General features: G+C 59.6%; 1 protein-coding gene across 1 annotated transcript in view; it reads left to right on the forward strand.

The window, feature by feature from the left end:
- The window catches only part of DMBT1 (deleted in malignant brain tumors 1), a 61,444-nt gene that overhangs the window by 16,744 nt on the left and 23,100 nt on the right, over nt 1-21,600 (forward strand). Inside the window, 22 exon segments of the mRNA XM_063101613.1 lie at nt 196-507; nt 951-1,274; nt 2,252-2,281; nt 3,154-3,189; nt 3,943-4,266; nt 4,683-5,027; nt 7,696-8,019; nt 8,406-8,780; nt 9,758-9,787; nt 10,660-10,695; nt 11,449-11,772; nt 11,969-11,979; nt 12,098-12,533; nt 13,511-13,540; nt 14,413-14,448; nt 15,202-15,615; nt 15,963-16,286; nt 17,264-17,293; nt 18,166-18,201; nt 18,955-19,368; nt 19,716-20,039; nt 21,017-21,046. Of these exon segments, the coding sequence (XP_062957683.1) occupies nt 196-507; nt 951-1,274; nt 2,252-2,281; nt 3,154-3,189; nt 3,943-4,266; nt 4,683-5,027; nt 7,696-8,019; nt 8,406-8,780; nt 9,758-9,787; nt 10,660-10,695; nt 11,449-11,772; nt 11,969-11,979; nt 12,098-12,533; nt 13,511-13,540; nt 14,413-14,448; nt 15,202-15,615; nt 15,963-16,286; nt 17,264-17,293; nt 18,166-18,201; nt 18,955-19,368; nt 19,716-20,039; nt 21,017-21,046 (4,545 nt within the window).

A 21,600-nucleotide genomic window follows, 5' to 3' on the forward strand; every position in this document is an offset into this window, starting at 1 on the left:
GATTAACCAAGAGGAAAAGACAGGGTGAGAAGAGAGCAAAGGCAGTACTTGGGAGAACAGTGGCATTTAAGTTCCTGAGAGGAGAAGAATCAGTGTGGGAGATGGCACAGGGTGGCCAAAGGGGTAGAAAGAGGAGAGCAGGGTGGATCAGGTCAGGGGCTGACAGCGCCGAGGTGAGGGCTTCCTGCGGTGTAGATGCAGCTTTGCCTCTGAGGCTGGTGAATGGAGGTGCCCAGTGTCAGGGCCGGGTGGAGGTCCTGTACCAAGGCTCGTGGGGCACCGTGTGTGACGACAGCTGGGACATCAACGATGCTGATGTGGTCTGTAGGCAGCTGGGCTGTGGCTGGGCCACGTCCGCCCCAGGGAGTGCCCAGTTCGGCCAGGGCTCAGGGCAGATTGTCCTCGATGACGTGGGCTGCTCAGGGAACGAGTCCTACCTGTGGAGCTGCCCCCACAACGGCTGGCTCAGGCACAACTGTAACCACGGGGAAGACGCCGGTGTCGTCTGCTCAGGTGGGCCTCCTTGACCTTGGGCCTCCCCCTCTTGGCGTAGGGTTTGCTCAGGGACACAGCCCTTCTGACGGTCTCATCCCAGAACGGACCGTGTAGGTGCTGACGACTTGGGAACGTGGGCACGGGCCGGGTCTGTCACCTGTAGCTCTGGAATGCCGCCCTGTGTCTGCCCAGGGCGGGGAAAGGGGGAAAGGAGCGTCTATTTCTGTCACCTCCCCTGAGGTCAAGGTGCTTCCCTTGCCGTGTGCCTCCCGAGACCTGGACTGGAAAGGGGGTCTCTGCTCTCCCCATCATGCTGAAGTCTAACCGCTGGCCGTATTTACAGGCGAGGGCCTGCCCAGGTGACTTTGGCCGTGAAAAACGCCTCAGTGTGGAGCTTGCTGCAGATCCTTGACCTCGAGAAAGGGATGGATGAGGTGTTCTATGTTTTTCTCTAGGTGACGAGTCAGCTCTGTCCCTGAGGCTGGTGAACGGAGGTGACCGGTGTCAGGGCCGGGTGGAGGTCCTATACCAAGGCTCGTGGGGCACCGTGTGTGATGACAGCTGGGACATCAACGATGCCAATGTGGTCTGCAGGCAGCTGAGCTGTGGCTGGGCCACGTCCGCCCCAGGGAGTGCCCGGTTCGGCCAGGGCTCAGGGCAGATTGTCCTCGATGACGTGGGCTGCTCGGGGCAGGAGTCCTACCTGTGGAGCTGCCCCCACAATGGATGGCTCAGACACAACTGTAACCACGGGGAAGATGCCAGTGTCATCTGCTCAGGTGGGCCTCTGGGACACTGGGTCTTCACTCTTGGGGTGGGGTTTGATCAGGGAGACAGCCCTTCCTGGAGCCTGATGCTGAACTCAAAGATTTCTCTATAGTATCCTGTCGCCCCGGAGGCTCCTTAGCTCTCTGCTGAGGGTCAGTGTTGGCTCTTGTCAGGCTGCCACGTGTGGAGGGGGTCACGTAGGAGAGGGAGCCTAGGAAAGGACACCAGTCAAGGCTTTCTCCACCTCCTGAGGCCATGTAAGCTACAGGCAAAGAGAGAAGCGCTGGCCGCAGGTTTCCGTTTCCCACGGAGGCTCCTGGGGGAGGGCGACGTCGACGCTGCATAGGCAGGGCCGGGGCGGGACGGCCTCCCTTGGAGCAGCCCCAAGCACAAGGCTCCTGGTGGCAAGCGGGGGTCTTCAGCCGTGACGACCCAGCGAGGGGGTCCTCGAGTGGCTGCCCCGGGGTCAGGAGTGCAGACCTGGGCACGGTGCGACTGTCCCGGGCGGTAGGCGCCTGAGTCCGCGACCGCCACTCCCTGCGGAGAGCTGCAGAGCAGTGCGGGCACCCAGTGGGAGGGAGCGGGTGGGGAAGGGTGACCCAGCGAGGCCTGTCAGCCCGAGCCTAGAAATTGCCTAGGGTCGGGCCTGGAAGATCGCATTCGGGATTTGGGCCTAGAGCGGAACTCCACGGTCTTCCTTCTGACTCAGCGGACTGCTAAGAACTGCAAGGTCGAGGGGTGGCTTTGGGTCAGCTTAGTCACCACATCCAGGACCACGGTTAAGCACCTTGACGTTGGAAATGGTGGACAGGATCTGCCTGGCCCCTCCCGAGGAGCAGCCGTCTGGGTGTGTTGAGAGCAAACACCGTCCCTCGGTGGAGGGGACAGGCAGTGGGCGAGCGTCTGGCCTGCCACGTTTTTCTCTGCACATCTTCCAGTTTTGCCACCTCTGTGCCATGCATCTGACTTTCCCGTCTCTTTCTCACAGCTGTCCAGACCGAGTCCACGCCCAGTCCAGGTGAGTCCCCCAAGTCCTTTCTCGGGACGTCCCTCGTCCTTCTGCCCACTCAACCTTTCCCCCACTTCAGAGACTGTCACCGCCTGTCTTTGCAGGTGGTTATGGAGCATGTGGTTTTCTTCTCGCTCTGTGACTGAGACTCCCAGCAAAGTGCTTCTTAGCTAGACGATAGGATGCAGAAGGCTCCTGGCTCCTTCTGAAACCATCTTAGTTTTCCTCCGATAGTTCAAGCCACTGGACAAATCTTGCAGGATCAGGAGAAGGGCTACATGCTCAGTGTGTGTTGGCCTTTGTATATTCAGGGGTGCCGTGGCCTTTCCGAGAAGTAATGTGGGTATCCTGTGACCGTCTGTTGAAGGCTGCGTCCGTTCAGGGCAGACAGCTGCGCTCTTCAGTGTGGGAAACACGCCTGGGTTGTGAGGGCCACGCCTGCATCCAGAAGAGGCAGAGGCAGTGTGGGAGGTCTAGCGGGTAACGAACGCTTCTGGGGCTCCCAGCTACCAGTCACCCTGGTCCTCCCGTGGTCGACACCCTGCCCCGACCACATGTTCGCTCCAGGTGTCAGGGTCTGGGCATTGGTGTCGAACGTGCCAGCGAGTCCAAGGGTCGGTGGATGGAGGGGCAAGGGTTTTCTCACTGAAAAGAGAACATCGGAGACTTAGAGAAGTGCAGGGGCCAGTGTGAGCCCCAGCGGGGCCTTTGTGCCGTGTCTGAGCTCCCTGAGCAGGAGACGTGAGCAGACACACGGGGAGCAGGTGGCAGGATCCAGAGGTGCGGTTGTGGTCATGTTGGTGCCCGGTGCACACAAGCCTTCTGTTGCCTTTCCTTCCTCCAAGTCTAACTGCAGCTCTTGTCTTTGTTGCCGGTTACAGACGTATGGCCTACCACGCCCTCACCTGCAGCAACAGGTAAATTCTCCTGTCAACCATCTCTGAGGCTTCCTTTGTATCTCTGGATAGACTTTGGTGTTGGAAATGGCAGAGTGAGGCTCAAACTGGACCCTTCATCTATCCCTGTCCTTTGGGAGCAGATGGGGTGCGGGGAAGGGGAATCTCTGGAGGCCAAGTCATTGGTGTGATGTCTTGCGGGACTGGTGCCCCGTGTGGAGTGGGATCCTGTTTCAGGTGCTCTGGAAAGATCCTCCTTTAGCGACTGAAGAAGAGCCCTGGGGGATTTGCTAATCGTCCTGGGACCTCGTTCATGGTTCTCAGGCCGTGAGCTGCAGGCCTTGGAAGAGTGGGGGGAAGTGGCAGTCCCTGCACCTGTCTGGTCGAGGACCTGAAATCCACTGGCACTTTGCTAGAACCCAGACAGGGCCGTGCCAGTGTCAGCAGCTCCTGGACGTATGGATGGTCTGGCCCTGTCATCTGTAGCTATGGGGCTCCATCCTGCGTGTGCCCAGGACGGGGAGTAGGGCGTACATTCCTGTCACAATCACGGGGGTCCCAGTGCTGCCCCGTAACCTGAGCATCCTCAGACGTGGACAGAATAGGGCGTCACAGATCTCTTCACTCTGATGAAGATGAAGCTGTGGCCATAATCAGAGGTGACTGCCTACCCGGGTGACTTTGCCCATGAGTAAGTCCCCTGAGTATGGAACTTGCCATAGTTCCTTGACCTGAAAGAGGGGATTTTTGAGAGGTTCTTATGCTTTTCTCTAGGATCCGACTCACGTTTGGACTTGAGGCTGGTGAATGGAGATGACCGGTGTCAGGGCCGGGTGGAGGTCCTGTACCAAGGCTCGTGGGGCACCGTGTGTGACGACAGCTGGGACATCAACGATGCTGATGTGGTCTGTAGGCAGCTGGGCTGTGGCCGGGCCACGTCCGCCCCAGGGAGTGCCCAGTTCGGCCAGGGCTCAGGGCAGATTGTCCTCGATGACGTGGGCTGCTCAGGGAACGAGTCCTACCTGTGGAGCTGCCCCCACAACGGCTGGCTCAGGCACAACTGTAACCACGGGGAAGACGCCGGTGTCGTCTGCTCAGGTGGGCCTCCTTGACCTTGGGCCTCCCCCTCTTGGCGTAGGGTTTGCTCAGGGACACAGCCCTTCTGACGGTCTCATCCCAGAACGGACCGTGTAGGTGCTGACGACTTGGGAACGTGGGCACGGGCCGGGTCTGTCACCTGTAGCTCTGGAATGCCGCCCTGTGTCTGCCCAGGGCGGGGAAAGGGGGAAAGGAGCGTCTATTTCTGTCACCTCCCCTGAGGTCAAGGTGCTTCCCTTGCCGTGTGCCTCCCGAGACCTGGACTGGAAAGGGGGTCTCTGCTCTCCCCATCATGCTGAAGTCTAACCGCTGGCCGTATTTACAGGCGAGGGCCTGCCCAGGTGACTTTGGCCGTGAAAAACGCCTCAGTGTGGAGCTTGCTGCAGATCCTTGACCTCGAGAAAGGGATGGATGAGGTGTTCTATGTTTTTCTCTAGGTGACGAGTCAGCTCTGTCCCTGAGGCTGGTGAACGGAGGTGACCGGTGTCAGGGCCGGGTGGAGGTCCTATACCAAGGCTCGTGGGGCACCGTGTGTGATGACAGCTGGGACATCAACGATGCCAATGTGGTCTGCAGGCAGCTGAGCTGTGGCTGGGCCACGTCCGCCCCAGGGAGTGCCCGGTTCGGCCAGGGCTCAGGGCAGATTGTCCTCGATGACGTGGGCTGCTCGGGGCAGGAGTCCTACCTGTGGAGCTGCCCCCACAATGGATGGCTCAGACACAACTGTAACCACGGGGAAGATGCCAGTGTCATCTGCTCAGGTGGGCCTCTGGGACACTGGGTCTTCACTCTTGGGGTGGGGTTTGATCAGGGAGACAGCCCTTCCTGGAGCCTGATGCTGAACTCAAAGATTTCTCTATAGTATCCTGTCGCCCCGGAGGCTCCTTAGCTCTCTGCTGAGGGTCAGTGTTGGCTCTTGTCAGGCTGCCACGTGTGGAGGGGGTCACGTAGGAGAGGGAGCCTAGGAAAGGACACCAGTCAAGGCTTTCTCCACCTCCTGAGGCCATGTAAGCTACAGGCAAAGAGAGAAGCGCTGGCCGCAGGTTTCCGTTTCCCACGGAGGCTCCTGGGGGAGGGCGACGTCGACGCTGCATAGGCAGGGCCGGGGCGGGACGGCCTCCCTTGGAGCAGCCCCAAGCACAAGGCTCCTGGTGGCAAGCGGGGGTCTTCAGCCGTGACGACCCAGCGAGGGGGTCCTCGAGTGGCTGCCCCGGGGTCAGGAGTGCAGACCTGGGCACGGTGCGACTGTCCCGGGCGGTAGGCGCCTGAGTCCGCGACCGCCACTCCCTGCGGAGAGCTGCAGAGCAGTGCGGGCACCCAGTGGGAGGGAGCGGGTGGGGAAGGGTGACCCAGCGAGGCCTGTCAGCCCGAGCCTAGAAATTGCCTAGGGTCGGGCCTGGAAGATCGCATTCGGGATTTGGGCCTAGAGCGGAACTCCACGGTCTTCCTTCTGACTCAGCGGACTGCTAAGAACTGCAAGGTCGAGGGGTGGCTTTGGGTCAGCTTAGTCACCACATCCAGGACCACGGTTAAGCACCTTGACGTTGGAAATGGTGGACAGGATCTGCCTGGCCCCTCCCGAGGAGCAGCCGTCTGGGTGTGTTGAGAGCAAACACCGTCCCTCGGTGGAGGGGACAGGCAGTGGGCGAGCGTCTGGCCTGCCACGTTTTTCTCTGCACATCTTCCAGTTTTGCCACCTCTGTGCCATGCATCTGACTTTCCCGTCTCTTTCTCACAGCTGTCCAGACCGAGTCCACGCCCAGTCCAGGTGAGTCCCCCAAGTCCTTTCTCGGGACGTCCCTCGTCCTTCTGCCCACTCAACCTTTCCCCCACTTCAGAGACTGTCACCGCCTGTCTTTGCAGGTGGTTATGGAGCATGTGGTTTTCTTCTCGCTCTGTGACTGAGACTCCCAGCAAAGTGCTTCTTAGCTAGACGATAGGATGCAGAAGGCTCCTGGCTCCTTCTGAAACCATCTTAGTTTTCCTCCGATAGTTCAAGCCACTGGACAAATCTTGCAGGATCAGGAGAAGGGCTACATGCTCAGTGTGTGTTGGCCTTTGTATATTCAGGGGTGCCGTGGCCTTTCCGAGAAGTAATGTGGGTATCCTGTGACCGTCTGTTGAAGGCTGCGTCCGTTCAGGGCAGACAGCTGCGCTCTTCAGTGTGGGAAACACGCCTGGGTTGTGAGGGCCACGCCTGCATCCAGAAGAGGCAGAGGCAGTGTGGGAGGTCTAGCGGGTAACGAACGCTTCTGGGGCTCCCAGCTACCAGTCACCCTGGTCCTCCCGTGGTCGACACCCTGCCCCGACCACATGTTCGCTCCAGGTGTCAGGGTCTGGGCATTGGTGTCGAACGTGCCAGCGAGTCCAAGGGTCGGTGGATGGAGGGGCAAGGGTTTTCTCACTGAAAAGAGAACATCGGAGACTTAGAGAAGTGCAGGGGCCAGTGTGAGCCCCAGCGGGGCCTTTGTGCCGTGTCTGAGCTCCCTGAGCAGGAGACGTGAGCAGACACACGGGGAGCAGGTGGCAGGATCCAGAGGTGCGGTTGTGGTCATGTTGGTGCCCGGTGCACACAAGCCTTCTGTTGCCTTTCCTTCCTCCAAGTCTAACTGCAGCTCTTGTCTTTGTTGCCGGTTACAGACGTATGGCCTACCACGCCCTCACCTGCAGCAACAGGTAAATTCTCCTGTCAACCATCTCTGAGGCTTCCTTTGTATCTCTGGATAGACTTTGGTGTTGGAAATGGCAGAGTGAGGCTCAAACTGGACCCTTCATCTATCCCTGTCCTTTGGGAGCAGATGGGGTGCGGGGAAGGGGAATCTCTGGAGGCCAAGTCATTGGTGTGATGTCTTGCGGGACTGGTGCCCCGTGTGGAGTGGGATCCTGTTCCAGGTGCTCTGGAAAGATCCTCCTTTAGCGACTGAAGAAGAGCCCTGGGGGATTTGCTAATCGTCCTGGGACCTCGTTCATGGTTCTCAGGCCGTGAGCTGCAGGCCTTGGAAGAGTGGGGGGAAGTGGCAGTCCCTGCACCTGTCTGGTCGAGGACCTGAAATCCACTGGCACTTTGCTAGAACCCAGACAGGGCCGTGCCAGTGTCAGCAGCTCCTGGACGTATGGATGGTCTGGCCCTGTCATCTGTAGCTATGGGGCTCCATCCTGCGTGTGCCCAGGACGGGGAGTAGGGCGTACATTCCTGTCACAATCACGGGGGTCCCAGTGCTGCCCCGTAACCTGAGCATCCTCAGACGTGGACAGAATAGGGCGTCACAGATCTCTTCACTCTGATGAAGATGAAGCTGTGGCCATAATCAGAGGTGACTGCCTACCCGGGTGACTTTGCCCATGAGTAAGTCCCCTGAGTATGGAACTTGCCATAGTTCCTTGACCTGAAAGAGGGGATTTTTGAGAGGTTCTTATGCTTTTCTCTAGGATCCGACTCACGTTTGGACTTGAGGCTGGTGAATGGAGATGACCGGTGTCAGGGCCGGGTGGAGGTCCTGTACCAAGGCTCGTGGGGCACCGTGTGTGACGACAGCTGGGACATCAACGATGCTGATGTGGTCTGTAGGCAGCTGGGCTGTGGCCGGGCCACGTCCGCCCCAGGGAGTGCCCAGTTCGGCCAGGGCTCAGGGCAGATTGTCCTCGATGACGTGGGCTGCTCAGGGAACGAGTCCTACCTGTGGAGCTGCCCCCACAACGGCTGGCTCAGGCACAACTGTAACCACGGGGAAGACGCCGGTGTCGTCTGCTCAGGTGGGCCTCCTTGACCTTGGGCCTCCCCCTCTTGGCGTAGGGTTTGCTCAGGGACACAGCCCTTCTGACGGTCTCATCCCAGAACGGACCGTGTAGGTGCTGACGACTTGGGAACGTGGGCACGGGCCGGGTCTGTCACCTGTAGCTCTGGAATGCCGCCCTGTGTCTGCCCAGGGCGGGGAAAGGGGGAAAGGAGCGTCTATTTCTGTCACCTCCCCTGAGGTCAAGGTGCTTCCCTTGCCGTGTGCCTCCCGAGACCTGGACTGGAAAGGGGGTCTCTGCTCTCCCCATCATGCTGAAGTCTAACCGCTGGCCGTATTTACAGGCGAGGGCCTGCCCAGGTGACTTTGGCCGTGAAAAACGCCTCAGTGTGGAGCTTGCTGCAGATCCTTGACCTCGAGAAAGGGATGGATGAGGTGTTCTATGTTTTTCTCTAGGTGACGAGTCAGCTCTGTCCCTGAGGCTGGTGAACGGAGGTGACCGGTGTCAGGGCCGGGTGGAGGTCCTATACCAAGGCTCGTGGGGCACCGTGTGTGATGACAGCTGGGACATCAACGATGCCAATGTGGTCTGCAGGCAGCTGAGCTGTGGCTGGGCCACGTCCGCCCCAGGGAGTGCCCGGTTCGGCCAGGGCTCAGGGCAGATTGTCCTCGATGACGTGGGCTGCTCGGGGCAGGAGTCCTACCTGTGGAGCTGCCCCCACAATGGATGGCTCAGACACAACTGTAACCACGGGGAAGATGCCAGTGTCATCTGCTCAGGTGGGCCTCTGGGACACTGGGTCTTCACTCTTGGGGTGGGGTTTGATCAGGGAGACAGCCCTTCCTGGAGCCTGATGCTGAACTCAAAGATTTCTCTATAGTATCCTGTCGCCCCGGAGGCTCCTTAGCTCTCTGCTGAGGGTCAGCGTTGGCTCTTGTCAGGCTGCCACGTGTGGAGGGGGTCACGTAGGAGAGGGAGCCTAGGAAAGGACACCAGTCAAGGCTTTCTCCACCTCCTGAGGCCATGTAAGCTACAGGCAAAGAGAGAAGCGCTGGCCGCAGGTTTCCGTTTCCCACGGAGGCTCCTGGGGGAGGGCGACGTCGACGCTGCATAGGCAGGGCCGGGGCGGGACGGCCTCCCTTGGAGCAGCCCCAAGCACAAGGCTCCTGGTGGCAAGCGGGGGTCTTCAGCCGTGACGACCCAGCGAGGGGGTCCTCGAGTGGCTGCCCCGGGGTCAGGAGTGCAGACCTGGGCACGGTGCGACTGTCCCGGGCGGTAGGCGCCTGAGTCCGCGACCGCCACTCCCTGCGGAGAGCTGCAGAGCAGTGCGGGCACCCAGTGGGAGGGAGCGGGTGGGGAAGGGTGACCCAGCGAGGCCTGTCAGCCCGAGCCTAGAAATTGCCTAGGGTCGGGCCTGGAAGATCGCATTCGGGATTTGGGCCTAGAGCGGAACTCCACGGTCTTCCTTCTGACTCAGCGGACTGCTAAGAACTGCAAGGTCGAGGGGTGGCTTTGGGTCAGCTTAGTCACCACATCCAGGACCACGGTTAAGCACCTTGACGTTGGAAATGGTGGACAGGATCTGCCTGGCCCCTCCCGAGGAGCAGCCGTCTGGGTGTGTTGAGAGCAAACACCGTCCCTCGGTGGAGGGGACAGGCAGTGGGCGAGCGTCTGGCCTGCCACGTTTTTCTCTGCACATCTTCCAGTTTTGCCACCTCTGTGCCATGCATCTGACTTTCCCGTCTCTTTCTCACAGCTGTCCAGACCGAGTCCACGCCCAGTCCAGGTGAGTCCCCCAAGTCCTTTCTCGGGACGTCCCTCGTCCTTCTGCCCACTCAACCTTTCCCCCACTTCAGAGACTGTCACCGCCTGTCTTTGCAGGTGGTTATGGAGCATGTGGTTTTCTTCTCGCTCTGTGACTGAGACTCCCAGCAAAGTGCTTCTTAGCTAGACGATAGGATGCAGAAGGCTCCTGGCTCCTTCTGAAACCATCTTAGTTTTCCTCCGATAGTTCAAGCCACTGGACAAATCTTGCAGGATCAGGAGAAGGGCTACATGCTCAGTGTGTGTTGGCCTTTGTATATTCAGGGGTGCCGTGGCCTTTCCGAGAAGTAATGTGGGTATCCTGTGACCGTCTGTTGAAGGCTGCGTCCGTTCAGGGCAGACAGCTGCGCTCTTCAGTGTGGGAAACACGCCTGGGTTGTGAGGGCCACGCCTGCATCCAGAAGAGGCAGAGGCAGTGTGGGAGGTCTAGCGGGTAACGAACGCTTCTGGGGCTCCCAGCTACCAGTCACCCTGGTCCTCCCGTGGTCGACACCCTGCCCCGACCACATGTTCGCTCCAGGTGTCAGGGTCTGGGCATTGGTGTCGAACGTGCCAGCGAGTCCAAGGGTCGGTGGATGGAGGGGCAAGGGTTTTCTCACTGAAAAGAGAACATCGGAGACTTAGAGAAGTGCAGGGGCCAGTGTGAGCCCCAGCGGGGCCTTTGTGCCGTGTCTGAGCTCCCTGAGCAGGAGACGTGAGCAGACACACGGGGAGCAGGTGGCAGGATCCAGAGGTGCGGTTGTGGTCATGTTGGTGCCCGGTGCACACAAGCCTTCTGTTGCCTTTCCTTCCTCCAAGTCTAACTGCAGCTCTTGTCTTTGTTGCCGGTTACAGACGTATGGCCTACCACGCCCTCACCTGCAGCAACAGGTAAATTCTCCTGTCAACCATCTCTGAGGCTTCCTTTGTATCTCTGGATAGACTTTGGTGTTGGAAATGGCAGAGTCAGGCTCAAACTGGACCCTTCATCTATCCCTGTCCTTTGGGAGCAGATGGGGTGCGGGGAAGGGGAATCTCTGGAGGCCAAGTCATTGGTGTGATGTCTTGCGGGACTGGTGCCCCGTGTGGAGTGGGATCCTCTTCCAGGTGCTCTGGAAAGATCCTCCTTTAGCGACTGAAGAAGAGCCCTGGGGGATTTGCTAATCGTCCTGGGACCTCGTTCATGGTTCTCAGGCCGTGAGCTGCAGGCCTTGGAAGAGTGGGGGGAAGTGGCAGTCCCTGCACCTGTCTGGTCGAGGACCTGAAATCCACTGGCACTTTGCTAGAACCCAGACAGGGCCGTGCCAGTGTCAGCAGCTCCTGGACGTATGGATGGTCTGGCCCTGTCATCTGTAGCTATGGGGCTCCATCCTGCGTGTGCCCAGGACGGGGAGTAGGGCGTACATTCCTGTCACAATCACGGGGGTCCCAGTGCTGCCCCGTAACCTGAGCATCCTCAGACGTGGACAGAATAGGGCGTCACAGATCTCTTCACTCTGATGAAGATGAAGCTGTGGCCATAATCAGAGGTGACTGCCTACCCGGGTGACTTTGCCCATGAGTAAGTCCCCTGAGTATGGAACTTGCCATAGTTCCTTGACCTGAAAGAGGGGATTTTTGAGAGGTTCTTATGCTTTTCTCTAGGATCCGACTCACGTTTGGACTTGAGGCTGGTGAATGGAGATGACCGGTGTCAGGGCCGGGTGGAGGTCCTGTACCAAGGCTCGTGGGGCACCGTGTGTGACGACAGCTGGGACATCAACGATGCTGATGTGGTCTGTAGGCAGCTGGGCTGTGGCCGGGCCACGTCCGCCCCAGGGAGTGCCCAGTTCGGCCAGGGCTCAGGGCAGATTGTCCTCGATGACGTGGGCTGCTCAGGGAACGAGTCCTACCTGTGGAGCTGCCCCCACAACGGCTGGCTCAGGCACAACTGTAACCACGGGGAAGACGCCGGTGTCGTCTGCTCAGGTGGGCCTCCTTGACCTTGGGCCTCCCCCTCTTGGCGTAGGGTTTGCTCAGGGACACAGCCCTTCTGACGGTCTCATCCCAGAACGGACCGTGTAGGTGCTGACGACTTGGGAACGTGGGCACGGGCCGGGTCTGTCACCTGTAGCTCTGGAATGCCGCCCTGTGTCTGCCCAGGGCGGGGAAAGGGGGAAAGGAGCGTCTATTTCTGTCACCTCCCCTGAGGTCAAGGTGCTTCCCTTGCCGTGTGCCTCCCGAGACCTGGACTGGAAAGGGGGTCTCTGCTCTCCCCATCATGCTGAAGTCTAACCGCTGGCCGTATTTACAGGCGAGGGCCTGCCCAGGTGACTTTGGCCGTGAAAAACGCCTCAGTGTGGAGCTTGCTGCAGATCCTTGACCTCGAGAAAGGGATGGATGAGGTGTTCTATGTTTTTCTCTAGGTGACGAGTCAGCTCTGTCCCTGAGGCTGGTGAACGGAGGTGACCGGTGTCAGGGCCGGGTGGAGGTCCTATACCAAGGCTCGTGGGGCACCGTGTGTGATGACAGCTGGGACATCAACGATGCCAATGTGGTCTGCAGGCAGCTGAGCTGTGGCTGGGCCACGTCCGCCCCAGGGAGTGCCCGGTTCGGCCAGGGCTCAGGGCAGATTGTCCTCGATGACGTGGGCTGCTCGGGGCAGGAGTCCTACCTGTGGAGCTGCCCCCACAATGGATGGCTCAGACACAACTGTAACCACGGGGAAGATGCCAGTGTCATCTGCTCAGGTGGGCCTCTGGGACACTGGGTCTTCACTCTTGGGGTGGGGTTTGATCAGGGGGACAGCCCTTCCTGGAGCCTGATGCTGAACTCAAAGATTTCTCTATAGTATCCTGTCGCCCCGGAGGCTCCTTAGCTCTCTGCTGAGGGTCAGTGTTGGCTCTTGTCAGGCTGCCACGTGTGGAGGGGGTCACTTAGGAGAGGGAGCCTAGGAAAGGACACCAGTCAAGGCTTTCTCCACCTCCTGAGGCCATGTAAGCTACAGGCAAAGAGAGAAGCGCTGGCCGCAGGTTTCCGTTTCCCACGGAGGCTCCTGGGGGAGGGCGACGTCGACGCTGCATAGGCAGGGCCGGGGCGGGACGGCCTCCCTTGGAGCAGCCCCAAGCACAAGGCTCCTGGTGGCAAGCGGGGGTCTTCAGCCGTGACGACCCAGCGAGGGGGTCCTCGAGTGGCTGCCCCGGGGTCAGGAGTGCAGACCTGGGCACGGTGCGACTGTCCCGGGCGGTAGGCGCCTGAGTCCGCGACCGCCACTCCCTGCGGAGAGCTGCAGAGCAGTGCGGGCACCCAGTGGGAGGGAGCGGGTGGGGAAGGGTGACCCAGCGAGGCCTGTCAGCCCGAGCCTAGAAATTGCCTAGGGTCGGGCCTGGAAGATCGCATTCGGGATTTGGGCCTAGAGCGGAACTCCACGGTCTTCCTTCTGACTCAGCGGACTGCTAAGAACTGCAAGGTCGAGGGGTGGCTTTGGGTCAGCTTAGTCACCACATCCAGGACCACGGTTAAGCACCTTGACGTTGGAAATGGTGGACAGGATCTGCCTGGCCCCTCCCGAGGAGCAGCCGTCTGGGTGTGTTGAGAGCAAACACCGTCCCTCGGTGGAGGGGACAGGCAGTGGGCGAGCGTCTGGCCTGCCACGTTTTTCTCTGCACATCTTCCAGTTTTGCCACCTCTGTGCCATGCATCTGACTTTCCCGTCTCTTTCTCACAGCTGTCCAGACCGAGTCCACGCCCAGTCCAGGTGAGTCCCCCAAGTCCTTTCTCGGGACGTCCCTCGTCCTTCTGCCCACTCAACCTTTCCCCCACTTCAGAGACTGTCACCGCCTGTCTTTGCAGGTGGTTATGGAGCATGTGGTTTTCTTCTCGCTCTGTGACTGAGACTCCCAGCAAAGTGCTTCTTAGCTAGACGATAGGATGCAGAAGGCTCCTGGCTCCTTCTGAAACCATCTTAGTTTTCCTCCGATAGTTCAAGCCACTGGACAAATCTTGCAGGATCAGGAGAAGGGCTACATGCTCAGTGTGTGTTGGCCTTTGTATATTCAGGGGTGCCGTGGCCTTTCCGAGAAGTAATGTGGGTATCCTGTGACCGTCTGTTGAAGGCTGCGTCCGTTCAGGGCAGACAGCTGCGCTCTTCAGTGTGGGAAACACGCCTGGGTTGTGAGGGCCACGCCTGCATCCAGAAGAGGCAGAGGCAGTGTGGGAGGTCTAGCGGGTAACGAACGCTTCTGGGGCTCCCAGCTACCAGTCACCCTGGTCCTCCCGTGGTCGACACCCTGCCCCGACCACATGTTCGCTCCAGGTGTCAGGGTCTGGGCATTGGTGTCGAACGTGCCAGCGAGTCCAAGGGTCGGTGGATGGAGGGGCAAGGGTTTTCTCACTGAAAAGAGAACATCGGAGACTTAGAGAAGTGCAGGGGCCAGTGTGAGCCCCAGCGGGGCCTTTGTGCCGTGTCTGAGCTCCCTGAGCAGGAGACGTGAGCAGACACACGGGGAGCAGGTGGCAGGATCCAGAGGTGCGGTTGTGGTCATGTTGGTGCCCGGTGCACACAAGCCTTCTGTTGCCTTTCCTTCCTCCAAGTCTAACTGCAGCTCTTGTCTTTGTTGCCGGTTACAGACGTATGGCCTACCACGCCCTCACCTGCAGCAACAGGTAAATTCTCCTGTCAACCATCTCTGAGGCTTCCTTTGTATCTCTGGATAGACTTTGGTGTTGGAAATGGCAGAGTGAGGCTCAAACTGGACCCTTCATCTATCCCTGTCCTTTGGGAGCAGATGGGGTGCGGGGAAGGGGAATCTCTGGAGGCCAAGTCATTGGTGTGATGTCTTGCGGGACTGGTGCCCCGTGTGGAGTGGGATCCTGTTTCAGGTGCTCTGGAAAGATCCTCCTTTAGCGACTGAAGAAGAGCCCTGGGGGATTTGCTAATCGTCCTGGGACCTCGTTCATGGTTCTCAGGCCGTGAGCTGCAGGCCTTGGAAGAGTGGGGGGAAGTGGCAGTCCCTGCACCTGTCTGGTCGAGGACCTGAAATCCACTGGCACTTTGCTAGAACCCAGACAGGGCCGTGCCAGTGTCAGCAGCTCCTGGACGTATGGATGGTCTGGCCCTGTCATCTGTAGCTATGGGGCTCCATCCTGCGTGTGCCCAGGACGGGGAGTAGGGCGTACATTCCTGTCACAATCACGGGGGTCCCAGTGCTGCCCCGTAACCTGAGCATCCTCAGACGTGGACAGAATAGGGCGTCACAGATCTCTTCACTCTGATGAAGATGAAGCTGTGGCCATAATCAGAGGTGACTGCCTACCCGGGTGACTTTGCCCATGAGTAAGTCCCCTGAGTATGGAACTTGCCATAGTTCCTTGACCTGAAAGAGGGGATTTTTGAGAGGTTCTTATGCTTTTCTCTAGGATCCGACTCACGTTTGGACTTGAGGCTGGTGAATGGAGATGACCGGTGTCAGGGCCGGGTGGAGGTCCTGTACCAAGGCTCGTGGGGCACCGTGTGTGACGACAGCTGGGACATCAACGATGCTGATGTGGTCTGTAGGCAGCTGGGCTGTGGCCGGGCCACGTCCGCCCCAGGGAGTGCCCAGTTCGGCCAGGGCTCAGGGCAGATTGTCCTCGATGACGTGGGCTGCTCAGGGAACGAGTCCTACCTGTGGAGCTGCCCCCACAACGGCTGGCTCAGGCACAACTGTAACCACGGGGAAGACGCCGGTGTCGTCTGCTCAGGTGGGCCTCCTTGACCTTGGGCCTCCCCCTCTTGGCGTAGGGTTTGCTCAGGGACACAGCCCTTCTGACGGTCTCATCCCAGAACGGACCGTGTAGGTGCTGACGACTTGGGAACGTGGGCACGGGCCGGGTCTGTCACCTGTAGCTCTGGAATGCCGCCCTGTGTCTGCCCAGGGCGGGGAAAGGGGGAAAGGAGCGTCTATTTCTGTCACCTCCCCTGAGGTCAAGGTGCTTCCCTTGCCGTGTGCCTCCCGAGACCTGGACTGGAAAGGGGGTCTCTGCTCTCCCCATCATGCTGAAGTCTAACCGCTGGCCGTATTTACAGGCGAGGGCCTGCCCAGGTGACTTTGGCCGTGAAAAACGCCTCAGTGTGGAGCTTGCTGCAGATCCTTGACCTCGAGAAAGGGATGGATGAGGTGTTCTATGTTTTTCTCTAGGTGACGAGTCAGCTCTGTCCCTGAGGCTGGTGAACGGAGGTGACCGGTGTCAGGGCCGGGTGGAGGTCCTATACCAAGGCTCGTGGGGCACCGTGTGTGATGACAGCTGGGACATCAACGATGCCAATGTGGTCTGCAGGCAGCTGAGCTGTGGCTGGGCCACGTCCGCCCCAGGGAGTGCCCGGTTCGGCCAGGGCTCAGGGCAGATTGTCCTCGATGACGTGGGCTGCTCGGGGCAGGAGTCCTACCTGTGGAGCTGCCCCCACAATGGATGGCTCAGACACAACTGTAACCACGGGGAAGATGCCAGTGTCATCTGCTCAGGTGGGCCTCTGGGACACTGGGTCTTCACTCTTGGGGTGGGGTTTGATCAGGGGGACAGCCCTTCCTGGAGCCTGATGCTGAACTCAAAGATTTCTCTATAGTATCCTGTCGCCCCGGAGGCTCCTTAGCTCTCTGCTGAGGGTCAGTGTTGGCTCTTGTCAGGCTGCCACGTGTGGAGGGGGTCACTTAGGAGAGGGAGCCTAGGAAAGGACACCAGTCAAGGCTTTCTCCACCTCCTGAGGCCATGTAAGCTACAGGCAAAGAGAGAAGCGCTGGCCGCAGGTTTCCGTTTCCCACGGAGGCTCCTGGGGGAGGGCGACGTCGACGCTGCATAGGCAGGGCCGGGGCGGGACGGCCTCCCTTGGAGCAGCCCCAAGCACAAGGCTCCTGGTGGCAAGCGGGGGTCTTCAGCCGTGACGACCCAGCGAGGGGGTCCTCGAGTGGCTGCCCCGGGGTCAGGAGTGCAGACCTGGGCACGGTGCGACTGTCCCGGGCGGTAGGCGCCTGAGTCCGCGACCGCCACTCCCTGCGGAGAGCTGCAGAGCAGTGCGGGCACCCAGTGGGAGGGAGCGGGTGGGGAAGGGTGACCCAGCGAGGCCTGTCAGCCCGAGCCTAGAAATTGCCTAGGGTCGGGCCTGGAAGATCGCATTCGGGATTTGGGCCTAGAGCGGAACTCCACGGTCTTCCTTCTGACTCAGCGGACTGCTAAGAACTGCAAGGTCGAGGGGTGGCTTTGGGTCAGCTTAGTCACCACATCCAGGACCACGGTTAAGCACCTTGACGTTGGAAATGGTGGACAGGATCTGCCTGGCCCCTCCCGAGGAGCAGCCGTCTGGGTGTGTTGAGAGCAAACACCGTCCCTCGGTGGAGGGGACAGGCAGTGGGCGAGCGTCTGGCCTGCCACGTTTTTCTCTGCACATCTTCCAGTTTTGCCACCTCTGTGCCATGCATCTGACTTTCCCGTCTCTTTCTCACAGCTGTCCAGACCGAGTCCACGCCCAGTCCAGGTGAGTCCCCCAAGTCCTTTCTCGGGACGTCCCTCGTCCTTCTGCCCACTCAACCTTTCCCCCACTTCAGAGACTGTCACCGCCTGTCTTTGCAGGTGGTTATGGAGCATGTGGTTTTCTTCTCGCTCTGTGACTGAGACTCCCAGCAAAGTGCTTCTTAGCTAGACGATAGGATGCAGAAGGCTCCTGGCTCCTTCTGAAACCATCTTAGTTTTCCTCCGATAGTTCAAGCCACTGGACAAATCTTGCAGGATCAGGAGAAGGGCTACATGCTCAGTGTGTGTTGGCCTTTGTATATTCAGGGGTGCCGTGGCCTTTCCGAGAAGTAATGTGGGTATCCTGTGACCGTCTGTTGAAGGCTGCGTCCGTTCAGGGCAGACAGCTGCGCTCTTCAGTGTGGGAAACACGCCTGGGTTGTGAGGGCCACGCCTGCATCCAGAAGAGGCAGAGGCAGTGTGGGAGGTCTAGCGGGTAACGAACGCTTCTGGGGCTCCCAGCTACCAGTCACCCTGGTCCTCCCGTGGTCGACACCCTGCCCCGACCACATGTTCGCTCCAGGTGTCAGGGTCTGGGCATTGGTGTCGAACGTGCCAGCGAGTCCAAGGGTCGGTGGATGGAGGGGCAAGGGTTTTCTCACTGAAAAGAGAACATCGGAGACTTAGAGAAGTGCAGGGGCCAGTGTGAGCCCCAGCGGGGCCTTTGTGCCGTGTCTGAGCTCCCTGAGCAGGAGACGTGAGCAGACACACGGGGAGCAGGTGGCAGGATCCAGAGGTGCGGTTGTGGTCATGTTGGTGCCCGGTGCACACAAGCCTTCTGTTGCCTTTCCTTCCTCCAAGTCTAACTGCAGCTCTTGTCTTTGTTGCCGGTTACAGACGTATGGCCTACCACGCCCTCACCTGCAGCAACAGGTAAATTCTCCTGTCAACCATCTCTGAGGCTTCCTTTGTATCTCTGGATAGACTTTGGTGTTGGAAATGGCAGAGTGAGGCTCAAACTGGACCCTTCATCTATCCCTGTCCTTTGGGAGCAGATGGGGTGCGGGGAAGGGGAATCTCTGGAGGCCAAGTCATTGGTGTGATGTCTTGCGGGACTGGTGCCCCGTGTGGAGTGGGATCCTGTTTCAGGTGCTCTGGAAAGATCCTCCTTTAGCGACTGAAGAAGAGCCCTGGGGGATTTGCTAATCGTCCTGGGACCTCGTTCATGGTTCTCAGGCCGTGAGCTGCAGGCCTTGGAAGAGTGGGGGGAAGTGGCAGTCCCTGCACCTGTCTGGTCGAGGACCTGAAATCCACTGGCACTTTGCTAGAACCCAGACAGGGCCGTGCCAGTGTCAGCAGCTCCTGGACGTATGGATGGTCTGGCCCTGTCATCTGTAGCTATGGGGCTCCATCCTGCGTGTGCCCAGGACGGGGAGTAGGGCGTACATTCCTGTCACAATCACGGGGGTCCCAGTGCTGCCCCGTAACCTGAGCATCCTCAGACGTGGACAGAATAGGGCGTCACAGATCTCTTCACTCTGATGAAGATGAAGCTGTGGCCATAATCAGAGGTGACTGCCTAGCCGGGTGACTTTGCCCATGAGTAAGTCCCCTGAGTATGGAACTTGCCATAGTTCCTTGACCTGAAAGAGGGGATTTTTGAGAGGTTCTTATGCTTTTCTCTAGGATCCGACTCACGTTTGGACTTGAGGCTGGTGAATGGAGATGACCGGTGTCAGGGCCGGGTGGAGGTCCTGTACCAAGGCTCGTGGGGCACCGTGTGTGACGACAGCTGGGACATCAACGATGCTGATGTGGTCTGTAGGCAGCTGGGCTGTGGCCGGGCCACGTCCGCCCCAGGGAGTGCCCAGTTCGGCCAGGGCTCAGGGCAGATTGTCCTCGATGACGTGGGCTGCTCAGGGAACGAGTCCTACCTGTGGAGCTGCCCCCACAACGGCTGGCTCAGGCACAACTGTAACCACGGGGAAGACGCCGGTGTCGTCTGCTCAGGTGGGCCTCCTTGACCTTGGGCCTCCCCCTCTTGGCGTAGGGTTTGCTCAGGGACACAGCCCTTCTGACGGTCTCATCCCAGAACGGACCGTGTAGGTGCTGACGACTTGGGAACGTGGGCACGGGCCGGGTCTGTCACCTGTAGCTCTGGAATGCCGCCCTGTGTCTGCCCAGGGCGGGGAAAGGGGGAAAGGAGCGTCTATTTCTGTCACCTCCCCTGAGGTCAAGGTGCTTCCCTTGCCGTGTGCCTCCCGAGACCTGGACTGGAAAGGGGGTCTCTGCTCTCCCCATCATGCTGAAGTCTAACCGCTGGCCGTATTTACAGGCGAGGGCCTGCCCAGGTGACTTTGGCCGTGAAAAACGCCTCAGTGTGGAGCTTGCTGCAGATCCTTGACCTCGAGAAAGGGATGGATGAGGTGTTCTATGTTTTTCTCTAGGTGACGAGTCAGCTCTGTCCCTGAGGCTGGTGAACGGAGGTGACCGGTGTCAGGGCCGGGTGGAGGTCCTATACCAAGGCTCGTGGGGCACCGTGTGTGATGACAGCTGGGACATCAACGATGCCAATGTGGTCTGCAGGCAGCTGAGCTGTGGCTGGGCCACGTCCGCCCCAGGGAGTGCCCGGTTCGGCCAGGGCTCAGGGCAGATTGTCCTCGATGACGTGGGCTGCTCGGGGCAGGAGTCCTACCTGTGGAGCTGCCCCCACAATGGATGGCTCAGACACAACTGTAACCACGGGGAAGATGCCAGTGTCATCTGCTCAGGTGGGCCTCTGGGACACTGGGTCTTCACTCTTGGGGTGGGGTTTGATCAGGGAGACAGCCCTTCCTGGAGCCTGATGCTGAACTCAAAGATTTCTCTATAGTATCCTGTCGCCCCGGAGGCTCCTTAGCTCTCTGCTGAGGGTCAGTGTTGGCTCTTGTCAGGCTGCCACGTGTGGAGGGGGTCACGTAGGAGAGGGAGCCTAGGAAAGGACACCAGTCAAGGCTTTCTCCACCTCCTGAGGCCATGTAAGCTACAGGCAAAGAGAGAAGCGCTGGCCGCAGGTTTCCGTTTCCCACGGAGGCTCCTGGGGGAGGGCGACGTCGACGCTGCATAGGCAGGGCCGGGGCGGGACGGCCTCCCTTGGAGCAGCCCCAAGCACAAGGCTCCTGGTGGCAAGCGGGGGTCTTCAGCCGTGACGACCCAGCGAGGGGGTCCTCGAGTGGCTGCCCCGGGGTCAGGAGTGCAGACCTGGGCACGGTGCGACTGTCCCGGGCGGTAGGCGCCTGAGTCCGCGACCGCCACTCCCTGCGGAGAGCTGCAGAGCAGTGCGGGCACCCAGTGGGAGGGAGCGGGTGGGGAAGGGTGACCCAGCGAGGCCTGTCAGCCCGAGCCTAGAAATTGCCTAGGGTCGGGCCTGGAAGATCGCATTCGGGATTTGGGCCTAGAGCGGAACTCCACGGTCTTCCTTCTGACTCAGCGGACTGCTAAGAACTGCAAGGTCGAGGGGTGGCTTTGGGTCAGCTTAGTCACCACATCCAGGACCACGGTTAAGCACCTTGACGTTGGAAATGGTGGACAGGATCTGCCTGGCCCCTCCCGAGGAGCAGCCGTCTGGGTGTGTTGAGAGCAAACACCGTCCCTCGGTGGAGGGGACAGGCAGTGGGCGAGCGTCTGGCCTGCCACGTTTTTCTCTGCACATCTTCCAGTTTTGCCACCTCTGTGCCATGCATCTGACTTTCCCGTCTCTTTCTCACAGCTGTCCAGACCGAGTCCACGCCCAGTCCAGGTGAGTCCCCCAAGTCCTTTCTCGGGACGTCCCTCGTCCTTCTGCCCACTCAACCTTTCCCCCACTTCAGAGACTGTCACCGCCTGTCTTTGCAGGTGGTTATGGAGCATGTGGTTTTCTTCTCGCTCTGTGACTGAGACTCCCAGCAAAGTGCTTCTTAGCTAGACGATAGGATGCAGAAGGCTCCTGGCTCCTTCTGAAACCATCTTAGTTTTCCTCCGATAGTTCAAGCCACTGGACAAATCTTGCAGGATCAGGAGAAGGGCTACATGCTCAGTGTGTGTTGGCCTTTGTATATTCAGGGGTGCCGTGGCCTTTCCGAGAAGTAATGTGGGTATCCTGTGACCGTCTGTTGAAGGCTGCGTCCGTTCAGGGCAGACAGCTGCGCTCTTCAGTGTGGGAAACACGCCTGGGTTGTGAGGGCCACGCCTGCATCCAGAAGAGGCAGAGGCAGTGTGGGAGGTCTAGCGGGTAACGAACGCTTCTGGGGCTCCCAGCTACCAGTCACCCTGGTCCTCCCGTGGTCGACACCCTGCCCCGACCACATGTTCGCT

The sequence above is a fragment of the Cynocephalus volans genome, chromosome 7 (genome assembly GCF_027409185.1).
Source record: "Cynocephalus volans isolate mCynVol1 chromosome 7, mCynVol1.pri, whole genome shotgun sequence".
Lineage (NCBI taxonomy): Eukaryota > Metazoa > Chordata > Mammalia > Dermoptera > Cynocephalidae > Cynocephalus > Cynocephalus volans.